This window comes from Oryzias melastigma, linkage group LG19 (assembly GCF_002922805.2).
Source record: "Oryzias melastigma strain HK-1 linkage group LG19, ASM292280v2, whole genome shotgun sequence".
NCBI classification, from domain to species: domain Eukaryota; kingdom Metazoa; phylum Chordata; class Actinopteri; order Beloniformes; family Adrianichthyidae; genus Oryzias; species Oryzias melastigma.
The window spans coordinates 13,546,097-13,572,426 of NC_050530.1; the positions used below are offsets into that span (position 1 = coordinate 13,546,097).

Sequence of the window (26,330 nt, forward strand, 5' to 3'; positions counted from 1 at the left end):
GGGGAAAATGGAGCTCACACGTGCACGAGTGAGAACGTGAAAGCTCCAATCAGAAAGCTGGAAATCAAACCAGGGACTTGTTGCTGTGAGGAAAGTGCACTAACCCCGCAGCCCAGAGTTTAAATGTAAAAAATAAAAAAAATACAAAAAACATTTTTTAAGGTTTCTTTCCAGGTTTGTTTGCAGACTTTTTTTTTCAATTTTTCCAAACAATTAACATCTCTAATAAACTAAAGGCAGGAAAACGGTTTTCAGCCATGCCAAGGAAGTAAAAATGTTAATCAAAAATATAATAAATCCATCAAAAATTCAGAAATCAAAACCTAAAACAATAAAAATCATAAAACATTTAAAAGTTAAAATTCCAAGAGGTTCTCCCCTGAGAAAAGTTTGCAGAATAATATTTTTTCTTTAATTAATTGTTCTATAGATGATGGTTTTATGATTTCTCCTGATAAAAAATGACAGCAGACACGTGGCTGTGGTTACGCCCCCTGTGGGAGTGCATTGGTAATAACTTTATTGCAAAAATACAGGTTACCTCTTTCCCCGAGCAACACCACCCCGAAAACTGGCACACACTCAGTCGAAACACACCCACAAACCCCCCCTCCCACCTGTGTAATGACCTCCGGTCTCTGACCATCTCGTCATCCGCAAACACACAGTTTCGTCCTTTGGTTTACATTCATTCGCTCTTCTTCTCCCTTTTTTGTGTCTTTTTTTTTTGTTTCTTCTTCTTTTTTTAAGTTCACCAGCAGCTTTAAAAACGCGAGGCTTCCTCCTCGTCTCGGCGTCGTCCCCGGAGCGCGCCCAGAGTGGGTGTGTCTTCCACCAGACTGTCTCTGATGCAGGATTGTGAGGGAAGGTTGATTTGCATAGCGGACTCATGCGCTACAATTGGCTACATTCTCTCACATCCAAAAAACAAAGAACACATCGTGACCTCGGAATGAAAAAAGAAAAACAAGCCAACCTTTGGTTTAGTTACAACAATCCATCAGTAAAGTCATGAAAAACTCTGTTTTTACATGGGCTTAGTTATGTCACAATGCATCATTATAAATGCACACAGAGCAGGATTTCTTTATACCAATGAAAAATGTCTGACATCTCTGAAGTTAGGCTGAAAATATACCTCTAATACGCAATTATAAAGCATATTTATATATATGGGCTGAATATGAACATATTTACTTTTTTTATTTTTCATAAAACAATCTCTAAACCCCCATCGTTTGAAGTTCACCTGAGGCCTTGGAGTAAAACCCATTCGTCCTGTCCCCTCACAGAGTGCACTTACGCCCTCAAAGTGCACTTAAGTCATCTGCTTCCCACAAGAAAAACCAAACCTACTTCTTCACATTCCATCAGAAATACCTTTTTTTTTTGGAACAAATTAAAGCAAGACAGGCAGATAGATACAAAAGAAAGGAAAATGTCAAATCAGGAACACGAGCGCTTCTCTGTTTTAATCTCCCGGTAGAAACGGGAGAACTGTCATTAGGTTGGCAGGCGGTTTGGGGACGGAAACTCCAGCTAGACACTTGTGAAGTGCACTCCACTCCTAGTTAAAATGCAGACACGAGGAAGTACCACTTTTAGTTTATCAATATTTGTTAATTATCAACATTCCATAAGGTCTTATTAATTAACATACAGGTTTTCATACATGGGTTTGTTTTTTCTGTACATGACTTGTAGCTAATAAGAGTTCAGTCTGGGTGGATTTACTGTGCGTACACACAAGAAAGAAACACAACCAAACCCCCCCGGAACGAAAAGAGAAAAATATGGCTGTCGATCTGAAACAGACTCAGTTCAGCTACATGTGCATCCAACATTAAATGCCCGTGAAGAAAGAGGAAGAGGCGTGGCTACTTGGTAAGAGTCTCCCCCGAGGAGGGCGACAAGTTCGCTTGGAGCAGACCGGGAAACCCTCAGGGAGACGAAAAACAGTACTAAAGAGGAGAGGGAGGGGCTTCGGGTTTTGTCGGGAGGGGGCGGGGTCAGATTGACTGCATAGACAGAATAGGAGGTCAACAAGAAGGGGAGGAAGGCAAGAAGGGACTAAGCAGGGTGCTGCAGGCGCTGAGGGAGGTTCTACGTCAGTGCAGGTGTGTGTGTGTGTGTGTGTGTGTCATTGCATGTGGAGGAACAGGACAGGCCTCGATTTGATCCTCCTGAGCCTGCTCCACAGCCGGGATGTGGAGTCACAAACGTTAGTGGAGGAGAGCCGGATTCCGGTCAGAAGGCAGCTTGACTCCGGTCAGACAGAGCCAGAAACTCCCTGCACCTTCGGACAGCTCCTGGACAGGAAAAGAACACGACAGGTCGACATTAGATCACACTAGCATGGTCTAACAACACACACAGGGGGGGCTGCCAGAATCTCTGGGGTACAGAATCAAAATTCCTCCTCGTATTTGTCTAAGTTTGCTGCTTGTACTTTTCAGTCTGATAACTGGGAAAGTAAAATAACCATTCAGTCCTCAACTGGGTCCCATCATGGCCAGAAAAGCGCTCAAATCGCTCTGGATTTTACAAATCTGGCCACAGAGGAAAAATATGGCGCTGAAAATGAATACCCAGAAATCCCTCAAATCGCAAACATTAGTTTCTCCCCAATTTATGTATGTTTTTATTTAAGGATCCCCCATTAGTCTTAACCAAAGGTAAGACTACTCCAATGATCACTTTTCAAACAGATGGCATTTCGGTGCGTTGAAAAGGACGCCACCATTTGTCCCTACCAAATCTGGGTCTATGTTTGGTCCAAGTTCAACTGGTGAAACTTTTAACGTGTGTTTTCTACGTAGAGCCCAAAAGCAGTCCTAAATGCACGAATTGGAGAGTCATTATATGTGTCAGAATAACCATTTTTGCTCCGTTACCCATTTTTAACATGTTCTTGATCATTTATTTCAGGATATTTTTTCTATAGTGCAATTTATTCAAGTTATAAACTGACCAATCACACGCCTCGATAAAAGTATGTGGTTTTACATCAAACATTTCAAACGTTTAATTGATTTTACATAGTGGTAGGAGTGTAGACTTCCACAAGCTCACGCTTAACTGGAGAAAGCGGTTGCCATAGAAACCTTGACTCAGACTGACCAATCACTGCTTACTTACTAGCTTCAACATGGCGGTATCCATTTTGCAAATAATAAAAAAAATGGCTACTTTACTTTGTTGGAGCTGGAAGAAAGCCATTTTCTATTGGTGATGTCACACTCACTTGGTCCAGTTCTCACATACAGTCAATGACGGGTCCCTATCTGGCAGCCCCTCCCAATTTTATCCCAGCATTTAAATGTGTGGGTGTCAAAAACAAAACTGATGCTGCTGAGCGTTTCAAATTCATTCAAATGAATTACAAAAAAAAATACATAAAAACAATACAACAAACAAACAAACAAACATTTTTGATGGACAATCAAGTCAGACATGGTGTTTATCAGTTTTGCAAGTTTTTGTCCAAATCCAGTGATTCTAACTGTGAAACAAAAACAGATTGTGGTGTTAATCTAACACAAACATCTATAATTAGCTGGGTTTATTAGTGTAAACCCGACGTCACAGCCTGAGTGTTGAGTTTTACTGACGGTCTTGTTCTTGGCACAAAGCATGAGATGAGAGTCCTTCTCTAATGAGATCAGCCACTAAGATTATGTCTGCGACCTCTAATGAGCAGAAACTGCTCCTCCCTCTTTGACTTCCTGACAGTTCTGCTTCGCCCTTAAACGCCCCCACACTTCTGAAGATCAGACCGTCATCTTTAAACCTCGTACATTCAGACATCCTTCATGCAAGATCAGCTGGATTGAAACATTTTGGAGCAGGAAACGTTCAGAAAACATCATCAGTCATTGCAGAGAGCGTGAGAGCTAAAGGAACACGCAAATAGAAGTAATGAGCAGAGGTCACTGCTGCTGCTGCTGCTGCTGCTGCTGCTGCTGCTGCTGCTGCTGCTGCTGCTCGGTTTAGGGACTTGAACGCTATAAATAAGGTTTTATTTGCCTGTTAATTAAGTGCAAACACTTCAGGCATTTTCTACTTTTGAGTTCAAACTTTTTAAATCCTGCAAACTAAAAGCAAAACCTCTTAAATTCAACCGGAGTGAATCCACTTTAAAAAAAAAAACATTCCTTAGACTCAAGAGTGCAGAACAGTTCTAGTGTTAAAACTTCTACACCTTACATTTCTGTTTTACAGTGTCAAATAAAATGAAGGTTTGAATTGAGAGATTAAACGTTTGAAAATGTTCCTGCCTGTTAGATAAAAGTGTATAAAGTGTGTAATGACAGATTTAACAGCCTCAAAACATCCACCTGTTTCATTGGTTTCACCAGTCTTCAGTCCACATCGATTCTGGAGCGTTCACATTAAAGTGAAACACGCTAGAGTCCATTTTAAAATAGACCCATTTTGTCAAGTGGACCAGAGTCTAGTTGAGTTTTACACCAGACAATAAAAGCGGAGTATCTAAAGCGAAGAGATTCTGGTCTAAATCAATCTGCTAATCTAAATGTGCTTTAAATATCATCAATAAATCCAGTTCAGAAAACAACAGATTGTAATGTTAATGCACCCTAATAAATACATGTGCCACAGTATAGTGATTCTATTTTTAAGGTTAAGTCCCAAATAGGCCACAAAATCTAAAATATGAAAAGTTTAGAGAACTGGAATTCCTCAAAATAACACCCAGAAATAGGCAGGACGGCACAACATCAGACAAACTAACAGAATTCAGAGACGAGAGGCTTGCAGAAATCTCTCAGCAGAGTCCCAGTGAGGGGCAGGGGGGCTGAGGTGTTCCCAGGACAGCAGAGATAATCTCTGCTACCAGAACTGGGTCTGCCCCGAGGCCACCTCCGTTTTTTTTTCTATTTTGGGTTTATGTTCTGGATTGGGTTCAGATCAGCTGCTCTCTGCCTTCACGTCAGTTTTATTTGTAGACTCTGATTCTAATAAAAGATCAAATTGGATATAATTAAATATATAATTTAGTTTTTAATATGTTCATGTCTGGATAAATACTAAAAAATTAAAAACCTATAGCTTTGTTTCCATATAATTGCATAAATACTGTCATTTTGTAAAGTTTCATTTGGCAGAAAGAAAGTTAAAATTACCATCACCCTTACAAACATGACTCTTATTTTCTTATTTTGACCTAATTTGTAAACCTCTGGAATGTGGAACAAAAACAGAAGCTCAGCATAGTGTTTACCTTGAAAGCGGTGAAGGGAAGTGATGATGAAGGTGTTGGTGATGAGGAGGATGGAGGAGGTGATGAGGAGTGGAATAGCAACAGGGACTCAGAAGAGAGGAAGTAAGCAAGGAGAGGCACTGGCATCAGCCGGCTTCACCTTAGAGAGAAACAGAAGACAGGAGAGGAGGAGAAGTACAGACAAGGATGAAGATCTGGAGTTAAAAAAAGCAAGACAAACGGAACGTGCGAGATAGACAGCAAGAGGAGAAGAGCACACAGAGTGTAAAAGGTGATAAGTCAGGCAGGTGTGATTTGACAGCGTGACCACAAGGGGGCAGCAAGGTGCAGGAAGTCCAACTTACAAAACTGCGGGTTGCAGTCAAGCGATTGTGGCGGGAGGTCACAACTGTCCCACTCAGGCTGCGTCCCATTCGCCCCTGGTGCTCCCCATCATCAGGCCCCGCCCCAAAGTGTGGATCCCATGATTTCATTGGCTGTAGAGGAACAAAATGGCTATCAAATGACAGAAAAAGTAATAGAGTGAACGCTCTGAGTAATTCTTTTTGATACCTTGTTGAGGTAGGTGGGGGTGCTGTCTGCCCCGTACACACTCCTCTCCATGTCTGCATTGGGGGTCTTGGAGCGCGCCTGCCCCCCCACTCTGAAAATGAGCCTCTCTGATGGGCTGCAGCCTAAAAACACACAGGAAGTCCAAAATGGAGCAAAAAGAAAAAAAGCCTGCTCAGCTTAAAAAAAACTCATATTTGATGCTACGTGCATACCGGGCATGTGGTGCATATTCAAGAATACACTAAATGGCCAATATTGAACATGCTTTTAACAAATAGAGGCTTGGTGTACAATTGAAGTACTGAAGACATTTTCTCTAGACAGAGTTTGCTCCATCATTGTGTACTCTAATCCACTAAATAAGTTTAGGTTAAATTATGTGATTGCACTACAGGTGCAAAATTCCATTGGTGGATGATGTCATCAGTATATGTGATGTTTTCCAGCCATCAGGGCGATTCAATAACCGAGCGATCACAAACCTTCCATGTGTCTACATAGACTTTTCATTGGAGTGGTTGCTTGAACGTGTTTCTGTGCCCAGTGTGAACATAGCATGAGAAACTATTGTGTTTGCTTGGGTTTGTGTGTGTTTGTGTACCTGTCTTTCCAGCCAGCAGGCTGGCCTGGTAAAGGGAGTCGAGCTCAGACAGTTCAGCCTCATCGCGTTCACAGCAGGGATCGGCGCGCTGCCCCTGGGCATGCTGGGAGCTGTGGTGCCCCGGACAAGACTGACAACTGCAGCTGTGGTTCTGCGGCATGATGGGAACACAGCGGTCGGGGGGCGTGTCGTACGGCGTCACCACGGCATCGGGGCGGTCTAGGCTCCAGGAGGACCAGTGGCGCACGGCGCTATCTGCGGTGGCGGCAGCGTGGTGTTTCCGTTGGCAAGCACTGACGTCGGGGGAGTGGGGCTGGGGGGGCTGCCACAGCGGGGTGAAAGGCTTCTTTTGCCCTGGGAGTTGCGGTGGGGGGGACGAGGGCGGCGATGAGGGCTGCGTCGGAGTGTGTGCAGGTTGTGAGGTGTGTGTGGTGTCCCAGAGACGCAGAGGGAGAGAGGGGAGGGAGATGGCTAAGTGCTTCCCCAGGGGTCTCACGCTGACCCCCCCAGCCTGCAGCAGCTCACACAACCTCACCCCAGTCCCCTCCCTTCCATCCTCACCTTCCTCCCCTCTCCTCCTCATGCACCCCCCTTGCCCATTCTCCTGGCTGGAAGGGCCACAAGGATGAGTGAGGTTGAGGGTGAGCGCAGATCGAGGGGAAGCAGGTCGGTAGGGCGGAGGAGGGGGCAGGTCCTGGACCGGAGCGGCGTGCGGGCCGGGCGTGGCCTGCTCCTCTTCCTCCTCCTGACTGGGCGTCAGCAGTACTTGGACTGAGTCAGGCTGTTCACTGGACGACAGAGAGGGTGAGGGTCAGCCAGCAGCAGGAGGAGCACCACAGAAATGAGCGCAGCTGCTTCAGACATCAGGTGAGGCGTCTCAGAGGGAAGCCCGAACAAGCAGACACACAGAACAGGTGTGGCAGCCTCATGCAAGCACTGCTTCGTGTTGGGGGGGTCATGCGTGCGTAGGTAAAGCACAAGCTCAGCTGCAGTAACAGGCCAGAAGCTTTAGGGGTGAAACGATGAATCGACTTCATTCATTTTTATATTTCTAAGATTCAACCAGATTGATCTGTCTGAAATTGAGCTAAATGGAGTTACACCATTGTAAAATTGATTCAAAATGAAATAAACTGTATCAATATTGAGCGTTCGTTAGAGTTAGTGCCATACGCTTTCAGTCAAAAATATGGAGACACTGGAGGGACTGTCCCTTTAACTAATTATGGTGCATTATATAATTAATATTTATTAACTTTTAAATTTTTTTATACTGTTCTTAACTTGTGTATTTGTGCCATTTTACATTTTTAATTTAGTTTTATTGATTATTGTAATTTTTTGTATATTGTTCTTAACTTGTGTATTTTTTTTAAATTGTGCTGTTTTAATGTAGATTTATTGATTGCGTCCGGAATAAATTCTATCTATCAAAAATATAATTTGGATTGAGGCACGGTACGTTGATTTTGCAATAAACTAAAAACAAAAACACACGTGTGATGGCAGCAAAAACGATTAAGCCATCATTACATCCAATGTGTGGAAAAACTGAACTTTGCAAAGATGTGTGACTATACTGTGTGTTATAATGTTCTCATATTGATCTGTTTTGCATTATTGTGATGTAATGGATCAAATTGGATCGTTAAAAAAATTAGCCAAAATCAACTATGAATCGTATCGTCAACCACAAATCAAGATATTACTCCAATCACTAAAATGAATCGTCACACCCCTAGAAGCTCAAGTGTCCGATCTCAGCATCTCAACGCTTAGATCTGCTGTGGAGTATGAAAAAAAAAATGGCCGCCCTACTCACTAAATCGCTGACATGTGGAAAATTTGACACAAATCGAACACTAGAGGATCCAGTCTGCCATGACTCTCAGAATTGAGTGTTGACATGTGCAAATAACAAGTCTATTCTGCGGCGTCTACAGTCGTGTGTCTACGCCACTGCCCCCCCCCATTAACTCTCCTGTCTCTTTTCAGTCCTAGTAATTACCCAGAAGGGCTTTGCAGCGGTAAGCTATAAATCAGGAGCTCGTGTTGATCAATAAAGGAGAGGAGGAAGGTAATAAAAGAAGCTGAGTGCTGAGAGCTTTACTTCCACCTACACTTTTCATTAAGTTCCCCTTTAACAGATGGATTAACTTTTTTAAAAGTTCTGCAACAGTTTAAATTGAGCCTCTAATAAAACTCAGAGTAGAACCAAATGCGAGCTACTGATCATTCTCTTCCATCTTTTTAGCTGCAAAAAGCTTCAGTTGATTAAGGGAGCAGCTTTTGAACTCTTAGAGAAGATCTAGAAAAGGAAGAGCCTCATTTAGGTGTGTTTTTGAACTATTTTTGGTGCTTCAGGGCTTCCATCCTGCTAGTTTTTAAAGAACCCCTACCCAAACCTGCACCAGATTACCCGGATCAGATTTTGCTGATTAGAAGCTACACTGGTAAGTTTGTTGGAAAACATAAGATACTGGGCCTCGAGGCCTGTGGTTTAAATGAACCACTTTAAGTAAAACTGACCTGCGGTTTGTTATTAAGAAATACCGCTCCCACTATATATAAAGTCTTTTATTCTTCAGACATGTTCTGTTAAAAACCCTTATGATTATTGTGTAGCAGAACATTTATTTTATTTTATTTTGAAAATCATTTTTCTATTTTAATTCGATTATTTGTTGGTTTAATTTAGAATTTATTGTTTTATTGTCTGTAGTTTCTCTGAAGCAATTTTGAACAAGAATACTAAAGTGGTTTAAAGTATGCATGACTTTTACTGAGTAAAAACAAAAAAGGCAATTGGAGGACAAAGGGATTTTTTGAAAGGAACTATGGCTCTATGTGTTTGCAAAGTTCGGATTTGGTAAATGAAAAAAATAAATACATTGGTAGATAAGATGGTTTTACTCTTCTGATGCTTGTTTATGCTTAGCTGTCATTAAAAAAACAACTTTATTTTAGAAATATTTTGTTTCCGTAAAAAAATAAAAGATATTGTTAAAAAATGTCTGTAGCAGTGCTATTCTTTGACTGTTTGTTATAATTTTTAGACTTTATCAGTCATACTGAACATTATAAAAATAACTGTTTCAATACATTATATTGCAGCCACGACACTAAAAATCAGATAATTTATTTTAATATTAAAATGATTTAAAAAAACAATTGGGTTTATTATCACATTCAGCAGAAATGAAATATTTAAAATATGAAAAACATTTTTTTTCTAAGTTGTGCTTCTGTGGAATGTCCCAAACCAGAAGAAAGAAAAAAAAATTGTACTTATATTTAGGTTTTGTCTTGTATATTTGAAAATAGTTTTTTTTTACTCAATTTACAAGTCTTTTAAATATTAAAGAGCCATCAAACTACAAACTACAGGTATTCACACACTCAGAAAAATGGTACCTAAACATACATTAAATAACAGTTTTAGGTTCTATAACATTTTTAGCTTATTTCAGTGACATCTGACTCAACTTATTTGGTCTTTTTGGCATAATTATTCTGGTGTTCGAATTAACATCAATAACCAATCTAGTTTTTTAGGCTAATTTATCATTTTGGAGTAAAGGTTTAAAATATCTCTCAGCTTGTTTTCTGAAAGACTTCATCATCTTCATCTATTAGCACTCACATATACTCTTTTGAGGAGAAGAAACCCTCCCTGTAGCTTTAAAAATGTAAAGTTGGTGAGACATCAGTGCCTGCTTGTGACAGAAAGGGGAGAAACAGTTAGACTGACTTCACCACACAAACACGTCACAGGACAGAGTGACGGACCGCAGCTTCACAGAGGGAGAGATCAGCAGCACATTAGAAGCAGAGCGGCAGCACACAGCTACAAAGAGATGCACGACAATGAGGGGAAGCACTGAGGCACACAAGCTGAGAGCAGCTCTGCTTTACTTTTCTTTTCAATGCCAACGCAGCAAAGCAAAATTGTACTGCATTGCAACAAACACACTGAGTACCTGTGTACTGTTAAAGGGAGTGTGCGTTTGAGAACTAACAAAAACACAAACAGAAGGATGTGAGCGCAGCGCTGAGGTGTCACAGAAAACAGGGCTCGTGGGGATTTTTGGCCGGCCAGAGCTGAAGACACACATGGGATGGCATAGAGGCATTTTTAGACAGCCAGCCCCCCTCAGGACTCACACGGAGTGGTCCTGAGGTGATTCTGAGAACGGCTTGAGCTGAGGACACACACCAAGTAAAAAAACGGGAGGGTAGGGGAGGGGGATGGAGAACCCGAGGTGGATCGGATACAGGCACCGCTGCAGACACAGAAGGGGGAACAGAGGTGGTACCTGCATGGCCCCTGTGGGCAGGCGCTTGCTGACTCCCGTTCCGTTTCCTGTTCCTGCCTGCGTTTGATTGGGCCCCCAGTGCTCCTCATGCACGCAGCTACAGCCAATCCGCTATGAGCGTTAGCCTCATGCAGGGGTCTGAGCACAGCTGAGGATGTTAACAACAGAGCCAGAGATAAAAAAAGAGAAGAGGCAGAAGGATATAATGACAGTGGCAGAGAAGAGAAGAGTGAGGGAGCAGAGGAGGAAAGAAAACAGGGGAAAGAATGAGCGTTAGAGATTAGGACGGACACAAAACATGTGGATGAAAGAACAAGTGAGACAGAGAAAGGAGAAGAAAAGTGGAGCAGAAGTAATGGTTATGGGGACGCCTGCATGCATTACGCTCCTCTACTGTAAGTCTGTGCACGTGTCTATTCTCCACAAATACAGAGTTGCAAACGGGGACAGTTAATTTGGGGCGTCTCTGTCATTTCTGCCCACACAACTCATAAGAGAGCAAGGAAAAAATGTAGAAAGCATCAAAACAAAATGCAGTTTGACAAGATTTTGCACAAAGAAACAAACATTTACTTTACTTACTTAAAAGCAGGAACAAACTACATAAAGTTACAGTACACAGACTCACTAAAAGACATTTTGTAGATGGAATCGGTTGTTGTGCTCTCTATGAAAAGCATCGATTGTAGGTCCATTACAATCCCTTTGTTTTTACTTCTTTTTCTGTTTGAACCAGCAAACTAATCATTTCATTTTTCTTTTCTTTAAAGTAAACAGTTCTTTTCTTTACTAAAACTGTTCCTTATCCTCTTGGTGTCCAGTTTCATGTGTTCTGATCCCCTAAGTGTTCAGTATGACATGTCACCCACAGAAAAAAATACCAGTTTCCCTCTACAGGCTCACCAAGTGTTCTATAATCTTGATATTTCTGTGGTCTACATGGCTGCCCAACCCAAATTTGCCCATTTTTTGCCCAAACCTTAAGGGCAGTTGTGACTTCTATAGGACTGACGTGAAAGACGTTCCTCTGTGTCTTTGCAAGACTTAATTCAGTCAACACAGATTAACATCCAAGTCGCTAAAGAATCGATGCGTCTAATCATCTGGTGTATGTGTCCCAAATATCTCCCTCAGCAACAAATGTCTTCATCAACTCTATAAGTCATTAGTGTAACTGCAATCTGGGATATTAGGCGTAGATAAATCTCAAAATATATTACAGTAAAATGCTAATATTTACTGCTTTGTTTAATGCTCAATAGAAAGAATAAAAGAACACTCCTCCATGTAAAATGTTTTACAAAAACACACAATTTATGACCTCTTAGTTTTCTGTTTTTCCTGTGGATAGGACTAAATTCAATGAATAAAAGTGACCATCACGCCACGGTAGCAGGAAGTTTTGCACTAAAAGGCAGCTTGGTTTTCAAAATAAAGTTCGAATTAATGAATTCAGCAACGCTTCAAGTATGAAGTGCTGACAGTGCAAAAACCCACTTGTGTGTTTGAATCTAACACAACTCTTTGTTGCAAACAGAAGTTTCGATGTCTGCACTAGATGATTTCAGACATGTCCACACTGCTGACAGTTTCACCCCCCTTCCCTTGGGGAAAGAGGTGTTGAACATTTAAATAAAATCAGCACTTTTAAACTACTGGGATGACATCCGATATATAATTTTAAGCTAATATTAGCCATTACGATGCCAATAACTTTTTGCATGCTTTGTAAAATCCAATCGTACCCTGAGGATAATATTGCATGCAAAAACCCACACATGGGGGGAATTATAACACCTCCAGACTTTTTGGTCTCTTTCCCACTTTGCAACTCTGTAAAAGCATTGGTATATCCACTTTTCTTCTAGCTACGCAGTAATTCAAACCCAACATTAAATAAGGAAGGAGCAATACTGAGGCAATCAATATTCATGAGGCCACAAACGCCAGACAGGAAAGAAAAGTCTTTGAATTTGTTTTTTTTTTAAGGCCGAGCCGTGAACTTACTTTGAAAACTGTTAGCCGAGTATAAAAGATGCAGAGGAAGACAACAAAAGAGCAGCTCTCATCCATCTTGGCTTGTGTTTGCACACTTTTGAATGATAGAGGCAGAATAGAGGATAGCTGATGGCAGCTCTGCTCCTTGGCTGTAACATCCTCTAAAACACTGAAACAGATTGTTCGGGGGTCTGGCTGAATCCGTCGATACGGATGTGAGAACTCAAATTCTGTTACGTAATTGCACTGATAATGATGCCATCTGTTCCTTCACAAGTCCTTTCACTTCATCAAGGTTGTATATGTGTGTGTTGCTGGAGTGCGTGTGCGTCAAATGCATGAGGGTAAAGACACTGAAGCGCACGCAGCGGGACAGACAGGACGCGACACAGTCCCTGACACAGATTCGGATGGCGCTACTTCAGTAAACACACTGACACCCAACAGTTCCGCTAAAAGCCACTCACAGAACATGTCATTTATGGGCACACAAACCAAATTTGCATAAAAAAACAAACACATATCGACAACAATAACATTTTATAGACAAATAAAGCTGTTGACTGTCCTGTGTGTGAGATTTAACGGGCCTAATAAATTCTGTAAGCAGGCACGCATGGCTGTCATCTGAGTCTGACGGCGTGTACACACCAAACTTGGGAGTCACTGGAGATTTCATGACTGAGTACATGAATACATGGACAATAATGTGGATGATTGCAGGGAGAGAAACTATTTTCTCTGAGCTTGAATGTAGTGAAAAAAAAAAATCCCAGAATTCCTAGAGGAAAGTATAAACTTTCTTCAGTCGGGGGCTAAATCGGAATTCCCTCAGTACTCCCTAATCCCTGAAAGACAACCGTATTTTCCACAATCTAAGGTGCACTTAAAAGCTTTAAAACAAAAAAACAGCGGACCGTATAATGCTTATATTTGAATTAAGCAATTTTGAGAGGCGGTCTGTCAAAATGTTTGGTTGGGTTTTTTCATAAATACGCTAACGTGTGTGTCAGATTGTGTTTTTTTTATGAGTTGTGAACAAGTTTAGGAGTTACCATAATTAAAGTAACGTTTGTTTTAGTGACACCTGTCTGTATTTTTATGTGTTATAAACAAGCTTGGGAGTTACAGGTGTTGTGAATACGCTAATGCGGCTAACGCTTCAAAGGAGGATAACTGATTTTCCACTGGAAATTCTGGGAAATTTCTAGGGCGCTCAGTTTTGGAGTTGTAGAATCCAACAGCTCTATTAAATGGCGAACACACTATATAGTGCACCGAGTCATGAGTGGTGAAGGAATTCAGATACAACCTGAACAATAATATGCTCCCTATTTATGTGTTTAGCATAAACCTGTGGGGCAGGAAAACATGTAGGACACAAAAGGAATTTGTCAAATGTTTTTCTGACGGACAATTTAAAAAAAAAAAAAAAAAAAAAAAAAATCATTGTTAATGATAATATTTTTATGTCTACTGTTCAAATTGTTTAACTTAGAAATGTGCCCACAAGTTAGTGTCTCCCCCACAACCCCTCTTTCTTAACCAAAGGAAGATATTTTGGTGGGATTTGCATGTGTAAAAACTTGTAAAATATTTGTGTCTATTAAGAATAAGTAATAAAAAAGCTTAAAACTATTTTATGTTAATTTAGTGGCAACAATAATATAAAACAACTAACTACTTGATTTTTGTTAGCTTAAATTCAAATGTATTGTCATGTGTGTCAGTTAACAGGGAATAACAAAGAGTATTGACATAATTAGTAAAAATGACTAAACTTAAGCCTGTTTAGCGGCACCACAACTATCACTCCAACAAGGATCAGACAATGAGAGCCTGCAATCATGGACTTAAATGTAGAGGGGAGTAATTAGCTGAATTAGAAACAGCTGTGTTGATTGTTAATCTGAACCTGGTGTGTCATGACTGAGATCAGAAAGGGGTAAAACAAGACAAAAAAAGGATAAAAACAACACTAAAAACAGAGTAAAATGAAACACACCCAAGATAACACAATCAATATTTAAGATCTGAACAATTATACTCTGAGCCTGCATTTTATACACCAGCAATTTCTTCAAATGTATTTTGACATTACTTTTGATTTTAATTGATACGTCGTCTAAAAAAGAAAGATTGTCTTTAATTGGCTATGAAACACTTTTTGTATTTAGCACAAATATATAAATACAATTAGTTTATTTATTTATGTTAACATTTTTGACAATTAGCATTTTTGAACACTTAAAAAATTAAGATTTTTTTAAGTATTTACGATTATATTTCTCTCCAAGCACAACTCAGTTCACACTAGAATCTGATATATGTCTTATACGTCAAATCTTGGAAAAAATATATAAACCCTCCCAAAAAAGGAACAGTGTTTTGTTTTACTTCAAAAATGTGAAAAATTTGAAAAGAACTAGAAGGTACAACATGAGGCTTAATTTCAAACATGGATGTTCTTATAGCTGAATGCTAAACTGAAAAAATAATATTTTTTTTGGTAATAAATAATGGAAGAGTAAATGTTTAGATTTTCAAGCTAACCACGAAGTAGCTCCTGCTGAAGTACTATAACTAACAGAATAAAAAAATATAAAAATAACAAAAAAGGCAGCAGATCATTAAAGTCAGTTGGATTCAATTGTGAAAATGAAATTCTACTTTAGTCAAAAAAAGGTACTGAGGAATTCCAGTTTTATTCTGCAAGAAAGACTGTTTTAGTGCTGGTCTGCCTCCAAACAAACTACAATAGAAAAACAAATCAAGATGTAACTAATATAAATAACATTAATTTTAAGAAAAAAATAAGATTAGTACAAGCATAAATATTAGCATCCTTAATTGTGATGTAAGTAGAAATTCTAAAATGTTTAAACAAGTTTCTTGTTTTATGTCTGAACTTCTCAAACACACACACAGGTGTTCTCAACACACCGGTGCAACATGATTCACTTTTGTTTTTAAATGTATTTTTATATGCATGATTCTCTTCTGCACACAAACCTTTAGCAAATGTGTTGCATAAAGCCCACAAAAAAAGAAATCCCTACTTTTTACGTCTTCTTTAGGTTTACACGTAATTAATTCTTTCTTTTTAATCTGTACAGAGTAAAACTGGACCTGTCAGACATGTGAGTAGTAGATGTGAACTAGGACAAATTTGAGGTCAGACAAAGAAAAGGGTGAATAGACAAGTTACTGTGGCACCAGACGAGACCATAAACCTTTAAATAAAAACCTGCAATAACAGTTCAAATGGAAACGGTTTTCTTTAAATAAAACTGGGAAACTTTGACTGCAATTTTTCCACTTATTATCGGTACTTACACAAAGGCATTATCAGCATTATGATACTGCTTATAAGTTTATATTCTCTATGAGAAATGATGAATTCTTTGGTAATTTTTCACAGAATATGACTGATAACACAATGTTTTTCCACTCATAGTTAGTGGTTGGGTGAAGCTACTTACTGTCAAAAAAATCTGTTTACCTTTTTAAAATCATGATGATGACAGAAACTTCCCAAGTTACCTGATTAAAACGTTTACATACTCTGATACAAAAGGGTTTCAATGACAGCTAAAGGTTACTTGTGGCTCGTTTGTTAGAAATCACTGTGTGTGCATAGAAGGTTTGGGCTCCAACAGACCCTTTATCCAGTGGTCTTTCTGGATCCTGAGTCATGGAGAAAGCGAAAGAGCTGTCAAAAGATCTACGGGAAAAGGTAACTGAACTGTAAAAATCAGGATCAGGCTTTAAGAAGATAATCAAGGAACTTAGAATGCCATTCAGCAGTGTTCGAACTTTGATCAAGAAGTGGAAAGTGAGGGGTTACAACCAGAATTAATTCAACAAGACCTATGATGGAAAAAACACTGTTCCTACTGGGAAACACGGAGGTGGTTGATGTTGGTTTGGGAATGTGAGAGCTACAAAGGCGCAGGAAATTTGGTCAAAATTAATGCCAAGATGAAGGCATGAAGATACTGGCGGACTTCAGCTTAGAGGCTATGTAACACAAGGCCAAGTCCACCTGTCACTGGTTCCAACAGAATGAGGTGAAGGTTCTGGACCATCTCAGTCTCCTGACCTCAATGGCATTTAACAATTCTGGGGGGAGTTCAAACAGAAACTTTGGGCATGACAGCCTAAGAATTTAAAAGAACTTGAGGTTTTTCGCCCAAGAGTGGGGGTGCTTTACCCTTAGAGAAAATACAAAACCTCATCCGCAACCACCGCAAGAGACTCCAAGCTGTTACTAATGCAAGAGGAGGAAATAGAAGGTATTAAGTACTGAGGTATGTAAACTTTGGACTTGTTTGATTTGAGAAGTTTATGTGTCATTATTTAAGAAGTGTTAGGACTGTTGTTTAACAACGAATAGCTTAATCCAACCACTAACCATGAGTGGAAAAAGTTTTTGTATTATTAATAGCCTAGAACTCAAAATGTATCTCTGAGTATTTTAACTTATGAGCCCCACTCTATATTGATCATCCCAACAAGCCTGTCTGTCCTCATTGGGTCAGTGGTAAAGCCATCGCTGATCCTAATTAGGTAACAGATACGTGAACACACAAACACACACACTCGTACCAAAGAATGTAACAAATTTCTTCTTCTATAAAATATTTGTATTTTTTGTCTCATACCCTGGTGCTGAAGCTGGTCCAGGTCCATGAATTTGCTGGGTTTGGGGTTAAATCCCATAGCAGCTTCCCGCTCCGCCTCCTTCCGCTTCTGCTGCTCCTGCTGGCGGGCTCTTCTTGCGACCTCCTCCTGGAGCTCGTCGAGTTCACTGCGACCTGAGGCTGTAGCGTTTATTGAACAAATGAGAACAAGACAAAGGAGCATGTGACTCTGTGTAAACAGACGCCCACCTTTGACGGCGGCTCCGCCCCAGCCGGGTGACGGCAGCTCCTGCAAGATGGCGTTGGTGCTCTTAGATTTGGGCACTGAACGCCATGATGGTACGGACATCAGCACCGGCTTTTGTTGGCCCACCTCCCTGTTGGAACAGCAATGAAAAATAGGGAAAAAATTAAAATAAAAAACAAACAGCGTGACGAAGAGACAACACACAAACACAAAGATAAATCAGACAGACAAATGTGTTCACGGTTTCATTTGTTGCTATGAAGCACTATTTTTGGATCATTTGTTCTTGTTAACGTCACGTTTGAGATTTATGCTGATAAAGTGAAATGGAACAGAAAAATAGGGGGGGGGGGCATGATGAACTACGAAAACGGATAGGCTGAGACAGTAATTGGTATTTGCGCGGGCCCTACCTGTCAGGGCTGCTGCTGTTTCTCTCGCTGCTTTCGTAGCCACTCTCCATCCTCTGGATCAGTCGCGGCTGGTGCTCCACCCCTCTCATAGGTGGAGAAGCAGGGGGACCCATTGTCCGCCGACCGGTCAGAGCCCTGGGCTGCCCGACCAGCCCAAACCCCACCTTCAACTCTCTGCTATCCCTCCCTTTGACGTCTGGTAGCCCAGGTTGAAGAACGGGTCCCGCCAGGGTGACGGAGTCCTGGGACTCCGGAGGGGCTGGATGGCCCGGTACGGTGTTGTAGCCCAGAGAAGAGCCTCTTTGATGAGTGAAGATGCTGTCGATGTTCAGAGCCTCTCTTCGAGGCCTCCAAGTTGGCCGATAACGGCCTCCAGAAGAACTGTGGAGCAGTGGAGGAGAAAATGAGTTGTGGGCAGGACTTTTGACTCCGCCCCCTTTCCCATTGCTGAGATCTCCTGTTAGCTTACAGCCCTCACATCCCCAACCTAACATTACTGGTCCTGAAGTACAGATGTTTAAATTATTTTTCCGTTAAACGATTGAGGAATCAACAGATCGGATCCAATAAAGTCTTTTAATACAATCCCACAAGTCAAGCGAGCGCGAGGCAGCGGCGGAAACGCAGCTTATCTGAGCATCACAGTCTGACCTTGGGGGGAGTTTTACTGGGACATCTGCTGGGAGATTGGCTACTATCTTGAATTTTCTTGCCACTTATCACTGATCATTATTACTGTGGAATGATGGACTCCAAATTGCACAGAAATGACCTTAAAACACTCCCCAGATTATTAAGCGGAACTGAATGACTTTTCACCCCCTGATTGTGTAGGCGCACGCCTGAATACTGCACACTTCAAAACAAGGAACCTTCAAATCCTCGTGTTCTGATAGGAAATGAAAAACAACAATCAGATAACTATAATCTAATCAAAAATATCAAAAATAGAAAAAAACACCATAAAACTCTAAAAAATTTAAAAATCTATTTTCCTATTTAATATTTATACCATTTTTTGACTGAGTATTATTATTTACAATTAAAATCCAGCTAAAATAGCTAAAGCATTGAGTCTTCCAATAAACCTAAACAAAACAAATCCTATGAAAAAATACAAGCTTTGGTTGTAAAAATAAAACTGTAAAAAAAATGTTTTTTGAAATTTTTGGCCCAAAAATATCATAAATACCAGTATGTAATGTTTTGATTACATATACCGTTTACCTTTAGTAAGTAATGGAGTTTTAGTAGCTAATGTATCTAAGAATAGGCTGCGACAAAAAGATTTATTTTAAGACATCAAAGACAAATTTCATAAGAAACTAAATTTAGATTTAAACATATTTATAGTGTGTTGATTACAGATATGTTGGATTTTTCAGATTTATCAGATTTGCTTTAATTTTCCTTTTCAAACTTTGGCTGGTTGTGAAACATTTTTGTAACATAACTGATGTTTTAAGCTAAAAAAAGAAAAAACTGTGTTTATAAACAATAAAAGTGTACCAATAAAATGATCTTAAAGAATTGTAATCACTAAAATAAACAAAAAAATTTAAAAAAGACACCTTAATAATAAAAATATATATGATTTTAACACAGCCCCATTTCTGGCCAACATTTGTATATAATTAAATATTTATTTGTGTATTTTCTGAAGTTACAGTTTTTTGTATCATAAAAAACTTTATTTATTCAGTTTAAAATCACTAAACAGTCATTTGAGTGATAAATCTTTACTTTTATTTTATTTTTTACTTAATTTTTGTGTGTTTTTATAAAAATGTTTATAATTTATTTAATTTTTTGCTATTTAGTTGTTAAATATAAAAGAAAAAAAGTTACACAATCTAATTTTTTTGCTTTTAATTTGAAACTCAAAGCCAAGGAAGTGATGTGTGTCAGTGATGCGGTACCTGGACTTGCTCTCGCTGCTCGTGCTTTCATCCTCCCAGTGAGGCCCCCCGACCCCGCCCTCGCAGCCCCCGACTCCCGACGAAGAGGAGGAGGACAGGGGCCGAGAAGACGAGGAGGAAGAGGTGAGAGGCCTGCGGGAGGAGAGGAGGAACACTGCCGTCTCCTTGTACTCCTGCAGGGGGGCAGAAGGGGGGCGGGCAGGACCCTCCAGTGCTGACTCTGAAAAGCGAAGGAGAGGAGGAGCAGCTAAATCCAATAGCATCTTTATTTATCCCACAGGGAGCAATTATACAGACAGCGGTGCAAATGAATGTTGGAATAACGGCTAACGAGGCGCATAACCCGAGGCGTGTGAAGTGAGGAGGCTAAGGGGAGAAAAAAGGCGTCTAATTTCTACAAAACTGGCTTGTTTGCCCATAAGTGTCTAAACAGTTTGTATTCTCTGAAACGCTGCAGAAGCTTGAGCAAATATTGAAAACTTTTCCAGATTGTAGCCTTACCTCCAGCGTCAGCACCAAGCGGCGGCGTGCCGATGTCGTAGTTACAGACCACTGTGGTCTGCGACTCACTGGAGAGGTGGCTGCCGGTGGACTGATGCAGGGGTCGACTGCGAGAGGTGCGGTGACTGGAGCTGTCCGTGGAGGAGTCGGTGCGAGTGTCGCTGGATATAGATGGCTCCCGACCTAACAGAAAAAAAGATGACCCTTCGTCAGTTGGCTCTGCAGTCTCAAGAAGCGAAGGCTGGACAATAAGGTTCAAGGTCAGAGCTTTAACGCTCTCGTACAACCGGCCGATAAAGACAACAAATCTGAGAGCTGGTCTTCTCTCTGTACCTGAGTCTTCACTGTCGTAACCAGCTTTGCTGCTGCAGTGCTGGAGCTCCAGCTGCGGGTTGGAGCTGCTACACGGGTTGGAGCTCTCCTGCAGTATCACAGGCGTCCCACGGGGGTCAGCGTAGAGCAGCAGCAGGGGCTGATAATGGCCTTTGATACAGCGAGACACTACGTCCTTCCACTTTGGGCCAATCTGAGGGAGCAGCGGGGACGCACACACAAAAACACACTTGAAGGTGCACGCTAAAAGAGACGGGGGTCTGTCTGTCGGGCTCAAAAGAAGAAGGTCAAACCTGATTTGTGCTGCTGTGCACCCCCCCCAATTCATTTGACAGCATTAGTAAATTTCATGATCATCTGACTGATTTAAAGCATGAAGTGTGAATGATGAAGAGTCAAGGGCATGTCCATGCACTTAACTTTCCTCTGTCCTGCTGCCCTCAACTAAATGACATGCACAGACCGAATGAACCCTAAATATTTAAGTCCAAAAAAACTCACACATGCAGTATTTAAAGTAACGCACAGCACAGTTCTGTCAGGCAAAAGCTGCAGCTGCAGCTGCTGCAAAGAGCATCTCCCTCCTGCTGCAGCAGCGCCGGCTCCGGACCAAAACTGTCTCACCTCTTTGACGTGCGCGTCGTCGAAGTACATCCACTTGCGAATCTTGGTCTGGAAGAAGAAGGTGGAGTAGTGCTTGCCATAGTAGCACACCATTCCCACCAAGTAGAGCTCCGCCTGGCGAGCCCTCTCCTCTGTCACACGGTAGAACAACTATAGAGAGAGAAAGAGGAGGAGGAGGAGAGAGCGACAGGACGGGAGGGGGCGCATGCAGAGTGGAGGTGTGCAGGAGGGAACAGAGACAGAGGAGTTAAATGTGAACACAAGCACATTTCTGCTCACCTGCAGGAGATGCTGCCGATTCCGGCATCTCTCCACACAGAAACCAGGAAGACTGACATCGCAAAAGGTCACTGCAGCGACCTAAACATCCTGACCCTTTTCTTTATTTTTTTAAAGTCCTGCGTCACTGCGCTTCCATGCAAACCTTTAGTAGCTGCTCCTTCGACAAACTTATTCGTCAAAATGTCAAAAAATAGTTTTCAAAGCCCAAGGTCCCAAAAGTGACAGAGCTTCACTTTGCAAGGTTATGCGGCAAAGAAAAGCAGCAAACACGCAGCAGCTGACACCTGTGCATGTTCTGCAGTTTGCTTGATAAATGACTCCCAGTAACAAAAGATAATCAAAATCTATTCACAAAAGCAGCCCTTTTCAGCAGGAAAACCTCCTATCTTCAGAAGAGAGGGAACAAACGTCACTGTTGAAGCAATAAACACAGAAAAAAAACAAAACCCGCAGATGTCAGACATTAAGGAGGGGATCCGACAGGCAGATGGGTTTTCTTTTCAACTAAACAAAAGGAGGGAAATTCAATCCGATTTTTACGTAAAAGTCAGTGGATGAGTACCACAGACATGGCAGCAGGCGGAGACAAACGATAGAAGGGGAAAAACTTGACTCACTATAACACATATTCATGTTCCCTAATCCATTATTCATGCGTATCACTTTAGGATTCGGCTGGAGATGTTACCGCAGCATTAAAATGCATCAGCATTACTCAGTCGTGACACAGAGTATCAGAGGTTGAACATGTGTGTGTGAGACGTGATAGCCGTGCACGTTTATCACCGTGTGCACGCAACAGTAAATACACACATTTACACATGAGTGTGTTTTTTATTGGGCAGTGATGGTCCAGGATGTTTTCCAATAAACTTTCTCTCAGGCCACACCAAAAGCAATGATGCTGATATCTAAAAAAATGTATTTTTCAAATAAAATTTATTTTTGTGTGATGGTGGCTATTTAATATATTTATGAATATTTGTTGTTTTTTTTTTTTTTTAACTTTTTTTTGCTTATTTTTTAAGTGTTCCTGCTTCACTTCCTCTCTTATTTTGAAACTTAGACAATGATCCTTGTGTACTCTGCTTCCTGCTTTCACTTTAAAGCAAGTCCAGCACTTCGAGTTCCCGTTTGTGTTTGTTACAAAAGGATCTTTTGATCTATTCTCAAACTGCTCTCATAGTCTTTTAATTATGATTATGCCATTTTTTGCCAAAATTAAAAAAAAAAAGTTATTTTCTAGGACATAGTTTCTGCAGAGTGGCAGTTGTGGACGGGACTGTTGACATGGAGTAAGCCTGCTTCCACTTCCCATGATCCCCTTGTCTACAACTTTCTTTCATTTCAATGCTTTTAGTTTATCTTAATTGCAACATGCTTTTCCTCACTTTCACTGGATAATGTAATTTGCCCAATACTCTTCGCTTCAGCCCAGTTCCTTTGATGGCAGAACTATGAACAGATCTAAACTTCAACCAACAACCTGCTGGTTTAGAACTCAGAGAAACTTCCTGTATGAGACATTTGATTTTTTACTCTTTTTCTGTTATTTTTTTAGAATACATCAATTCTATCAAAGGTTTTATTTAAAGGCGGGTCACACCGGGGCTGGTTTGTAGCATCAGCACTGTTTTTTTTTTTGCTTTACCTTCAGGCACTTTTCAGAACACTCCAAGAACTGTTCATCGGTCAGGACTTATTAAAGCACGAGTTCACCTGAAGGTAACGCGGTGAGAACATGGTTGTGTTTTTTTTTTCTAGAATGTTTGATGGAAACTAACAAGTTTCAGCCTCTATGTTTCAGCCTCCTATTCATACCCAGGAGGAACTTTAGTTACATTTAGTAAAAGCGTTCAATCCAAATCAAACCTTTAGAAAGATCACGTTCTCTTTACGACTTTACATTTCTGAGTCACTTCTGTTCTTCAATTGTCCAAAACTCATTATTATTACATGCTCATGACTGAAGGAACCACATTCATTTAAGTTGAATATCTACAGCTTAATTTATTCTTATTTGATCAAAAATGCATAGCTTATGGTTTTAATAAATGCTCTTTTATGTGTCATGTGACCCTGTGTGCCATTACTAATTGGTGCCAAATGAATATTCATATTTATTCAGATTTAAATGTGTGTTTTTAGTCGCAGTGCAAAGCAGGGGTACTTTACTTTTTCTCTTCAACTAAAGGCCGTGCATGTTCCCGCCACACGCTGCTCTGACCTTTGTGGTGTTGTGCGAGACCGGGCAGGACATGCTCAGCGCTCACACAGCGCCGGCGTCACTGCGGATGAGCGTCTCTAATCACCGCCTCAGGTGGAGTCACCATGGCCACGCTCAAACATAACACCAACGAACCCTTTTCAGGATGAAGTAAGATCACTTCACCGCAAAAACGAGGAAACGACGACCGTTTTTTCCTTTACTAAGAGTTCAAACGAGAATTTGGTTCTAAAATGATTTCAGAGATGAAGAGTTTTGTTGGTTTAGATCGCTTTGACAAAACTTTAAATCGGTTTGGGAACACGGTGTTCCGTCATTTATCGTGGGGTTACGTTCTAAAAATAACCTGCATTAGATGAAGTCGGCAAAGTAGGATTACAGATGTTTCAAGGATGTTTTTCACACTTTTCCCTCTTGTTTAAATTTTCAAATATTAAAAGAAAACTTTGTCCAGTGAAACTAAAGATCTGATCGGATTTAAGATTTATGAAGATTTGGACAACTGCACGAATGTCGACAGGAGACGGAGGAGACTGACTGACAAGGTGTCCAGCCAATCAGGACACAGAACAATTTAAAAAGGAAAGAAAAGAAAAAAAAAAAAACACGGAAAATTGCAATGAATTGTTTTTTTCTCAAACCAAAAAAAAAGGTGCATTTTTAAGATGAATCTAAAAAAAAGAGATAAAAAAAATAAAGATTTAGGAAAAAATAGACAAACTTAAACCAAGGAGTTGTTTTTAGTTCCAGAAATAGAACAAATCTAAAAGTGGACAAATAACATTGTCTATACTTGTATTTAGAAAAAAAACCTTAAGTGTTGGGATTAAATATTGATGTGAAGTTTGATTTTAGGCTAATAATAATACAATGTAATTTTATTATTATTCCTGAACGTTTCTTGTTCATAATCATATTTTGAAGCCAGGAACCTCTTTAGGTTCTGTTTGATGCCAATCAAGAATCAGAGAAGTTTGAGTAAATTTAGGTGAAGTCATATTATTATAAATTAATTTGTTAGTTTCAACCACACTTAAAAATTTTTTTTGAAAGAAAGAGAAGTTAAAAAAAAAATATACTAAGTCACTGCTGTTCATAAGTTTCTACTAAAAACTGTTCCAAAACGGAGTGGGAGGAAATAAGAACTTTATCTTGTATGATGAGATACCACTTCATTCCAATAGCTACATCATCAATAATTTGAATGAAGACGTTTTTGATAGGAATGTGCCGATTTGATCACATGATCAGAAATCACGTGGATTTAGAGTTGATCGTAAGCAAACCTCAAACAGGGTTTGAATCTTTATTTTATTGTCATTATGATATTTCAAGGTTATTATTATGGATAATTATTCCACTAGAAATCTGCATATAATTTTATGTTTATTGTGGTAAAGTGAAGCAGAAAACAGCACTAGTTTGAGCAGGAGGGGCACAAAAACAGTTTGGTAAAGTCAGCAAGATACTCAGATTCTGACTTCCGGGATCAATAAATCTATCGATTAATGTTTAAAACTGACAGCAAGTGTCTATTGGTTTGTCTTAACCCAAACAATAACACATAAATGCATCTCAATAGAAAAAAGATTGGATTTTTTGCTTATTTTTAATGAGACTTACTCTTGTCTCGCTAAGGGACCGTCTACAAAGAGCAAGCTCCTGGAAAATTGGAAAAGAAATCCGCGGTCTAAAAAAAGAAAAAGAAAAGAAAAAAAACTAACAAATGGTTGAAATAAGCCAGTAACTAAAACTCACCATTAAAGCCATGCTACAACAATAATTAAAAGAAAGTTATCATTAATTTTTACAAATTTTTAATTAAGATATAAATCCTGTTGGATCAAAAGTGTTCAATAGATCTGAAGTCCCTAAAGTTACAGTCACTAAACTTTCTGACATGACTAATTATCACCAGTTTTTACTAGATTATGGTTAACTAAATTTTTCTGGTTGATTGTTTTGTTTGATTCTCCAAACTACTCCACAGAAGTGCTCCGCTTACATGAAAATGATAAAATAGGGTTGTTAAAATAAAAATAGTATGAATTTTAAATGTGTTACAAAAGTATCAGATCAGGACTTGGTATCAGCAAAAACAAATGACTGAATCTAAAAAAAACCTGATCGGGACATCTAGTTTTGCTGCACATCGATATGGAAAAAGAACTCAAACTTCTACGAAATGCAGAAGAAATGCAGTTGAGTTTGTCCCACTTGAAACTTCCCAAAGAACCCCGAGGTGCATGCAGCGATGATGGGCTTACATCTCCCAGTCGCAGGCAGGTTCCCAGGCTGTGGATGACGTCCTCTGCCAGGTCAGAGTGGTCGGAGTCCCACACCAGCCCGATGGACACAATCTCCGGCGAGTTCATGAGGACCCGGCGGATACGCAACACCTCTCCACAGTTACTCTGCCGAAAAACACAAGG

At 40.2% G+C, this 26,330-nt stretch overlaps 1 protein-coding gene across 5 annotated transcripts in view; it reads right to left on the reverse strand.

Annotated features, from left to right (window-relative positions):
* Positions 1 to 480: 480 nt before the first annotated feature.
* Positions 481 to 26,330, reverse strand: part of usp54b (ubiquitin specific peptidase 54b) — a 69,970-nt gene continuing 44,120 nt past the window's right edge. For 4 of the 5 annotated variants that reach the window (XM_036217090.1, XM_036217089.1, XM_024285216.2 and 1 more), the window contains 13 exons: positions 26,166 to 26,312; positions 21,390 to 21,539; positions 20,766 to 20,958; positions 20,433 to 20,615; positions 19,932 to 20,151; positions 18,013 to 18,393; positions 17,602 to 17,729; positions 17,374 to 17,532; positions 10,712 to 10,859; positions 6,396 to 7,183; positions 5,795 to 5,916; positions 5,587 to 5,718; positions 481 to 2,309 (listed from right to left, as the gene is read on the reverse strand). In XM_036217090.1, coding sequence (XP_036072983.1) covers positions 2,223 to 2,309; positions 5,587 to 5,718; positions 5,795 to 5,916; positions 6,396 to 7,183; positions 10,712 to 10,859; positions 17,374 to 17,532; positions 17,602 to 17,729; positions 18,013 to 18,393; positions 19,932 to 20,151; positions 20,433 to 20,615; positions 20,766 to 20,958; positions 21,390 to 21,539; positions 26,166 to 26,312 — 2,838 coding nt within the window. In that variant the 3' untranslated portion in view covers positions 481 to 2,222. Of the gene's footprint in view, positions 2,310 to 5,242; positions 5,382 to 5,586; positions 5,719 to 5,794; positions 5,917 to 6,395; positions 7,184 to 10,711; positions 10,860 to 17,373; positions 17,533 to 17,601; positions 17,730 to 18,012; positions 18,394 to 19,931; positions 20,152 to 20,432; positions 20,616 to 20,765; positions 20,959 to 21,389; positions 21,540 to 26,165; positions 26,313 to 26,330 lie in introns of all 5 variants that reach the window. The other variant, XR_004949737.1, reaches the window with a different exon arrangement.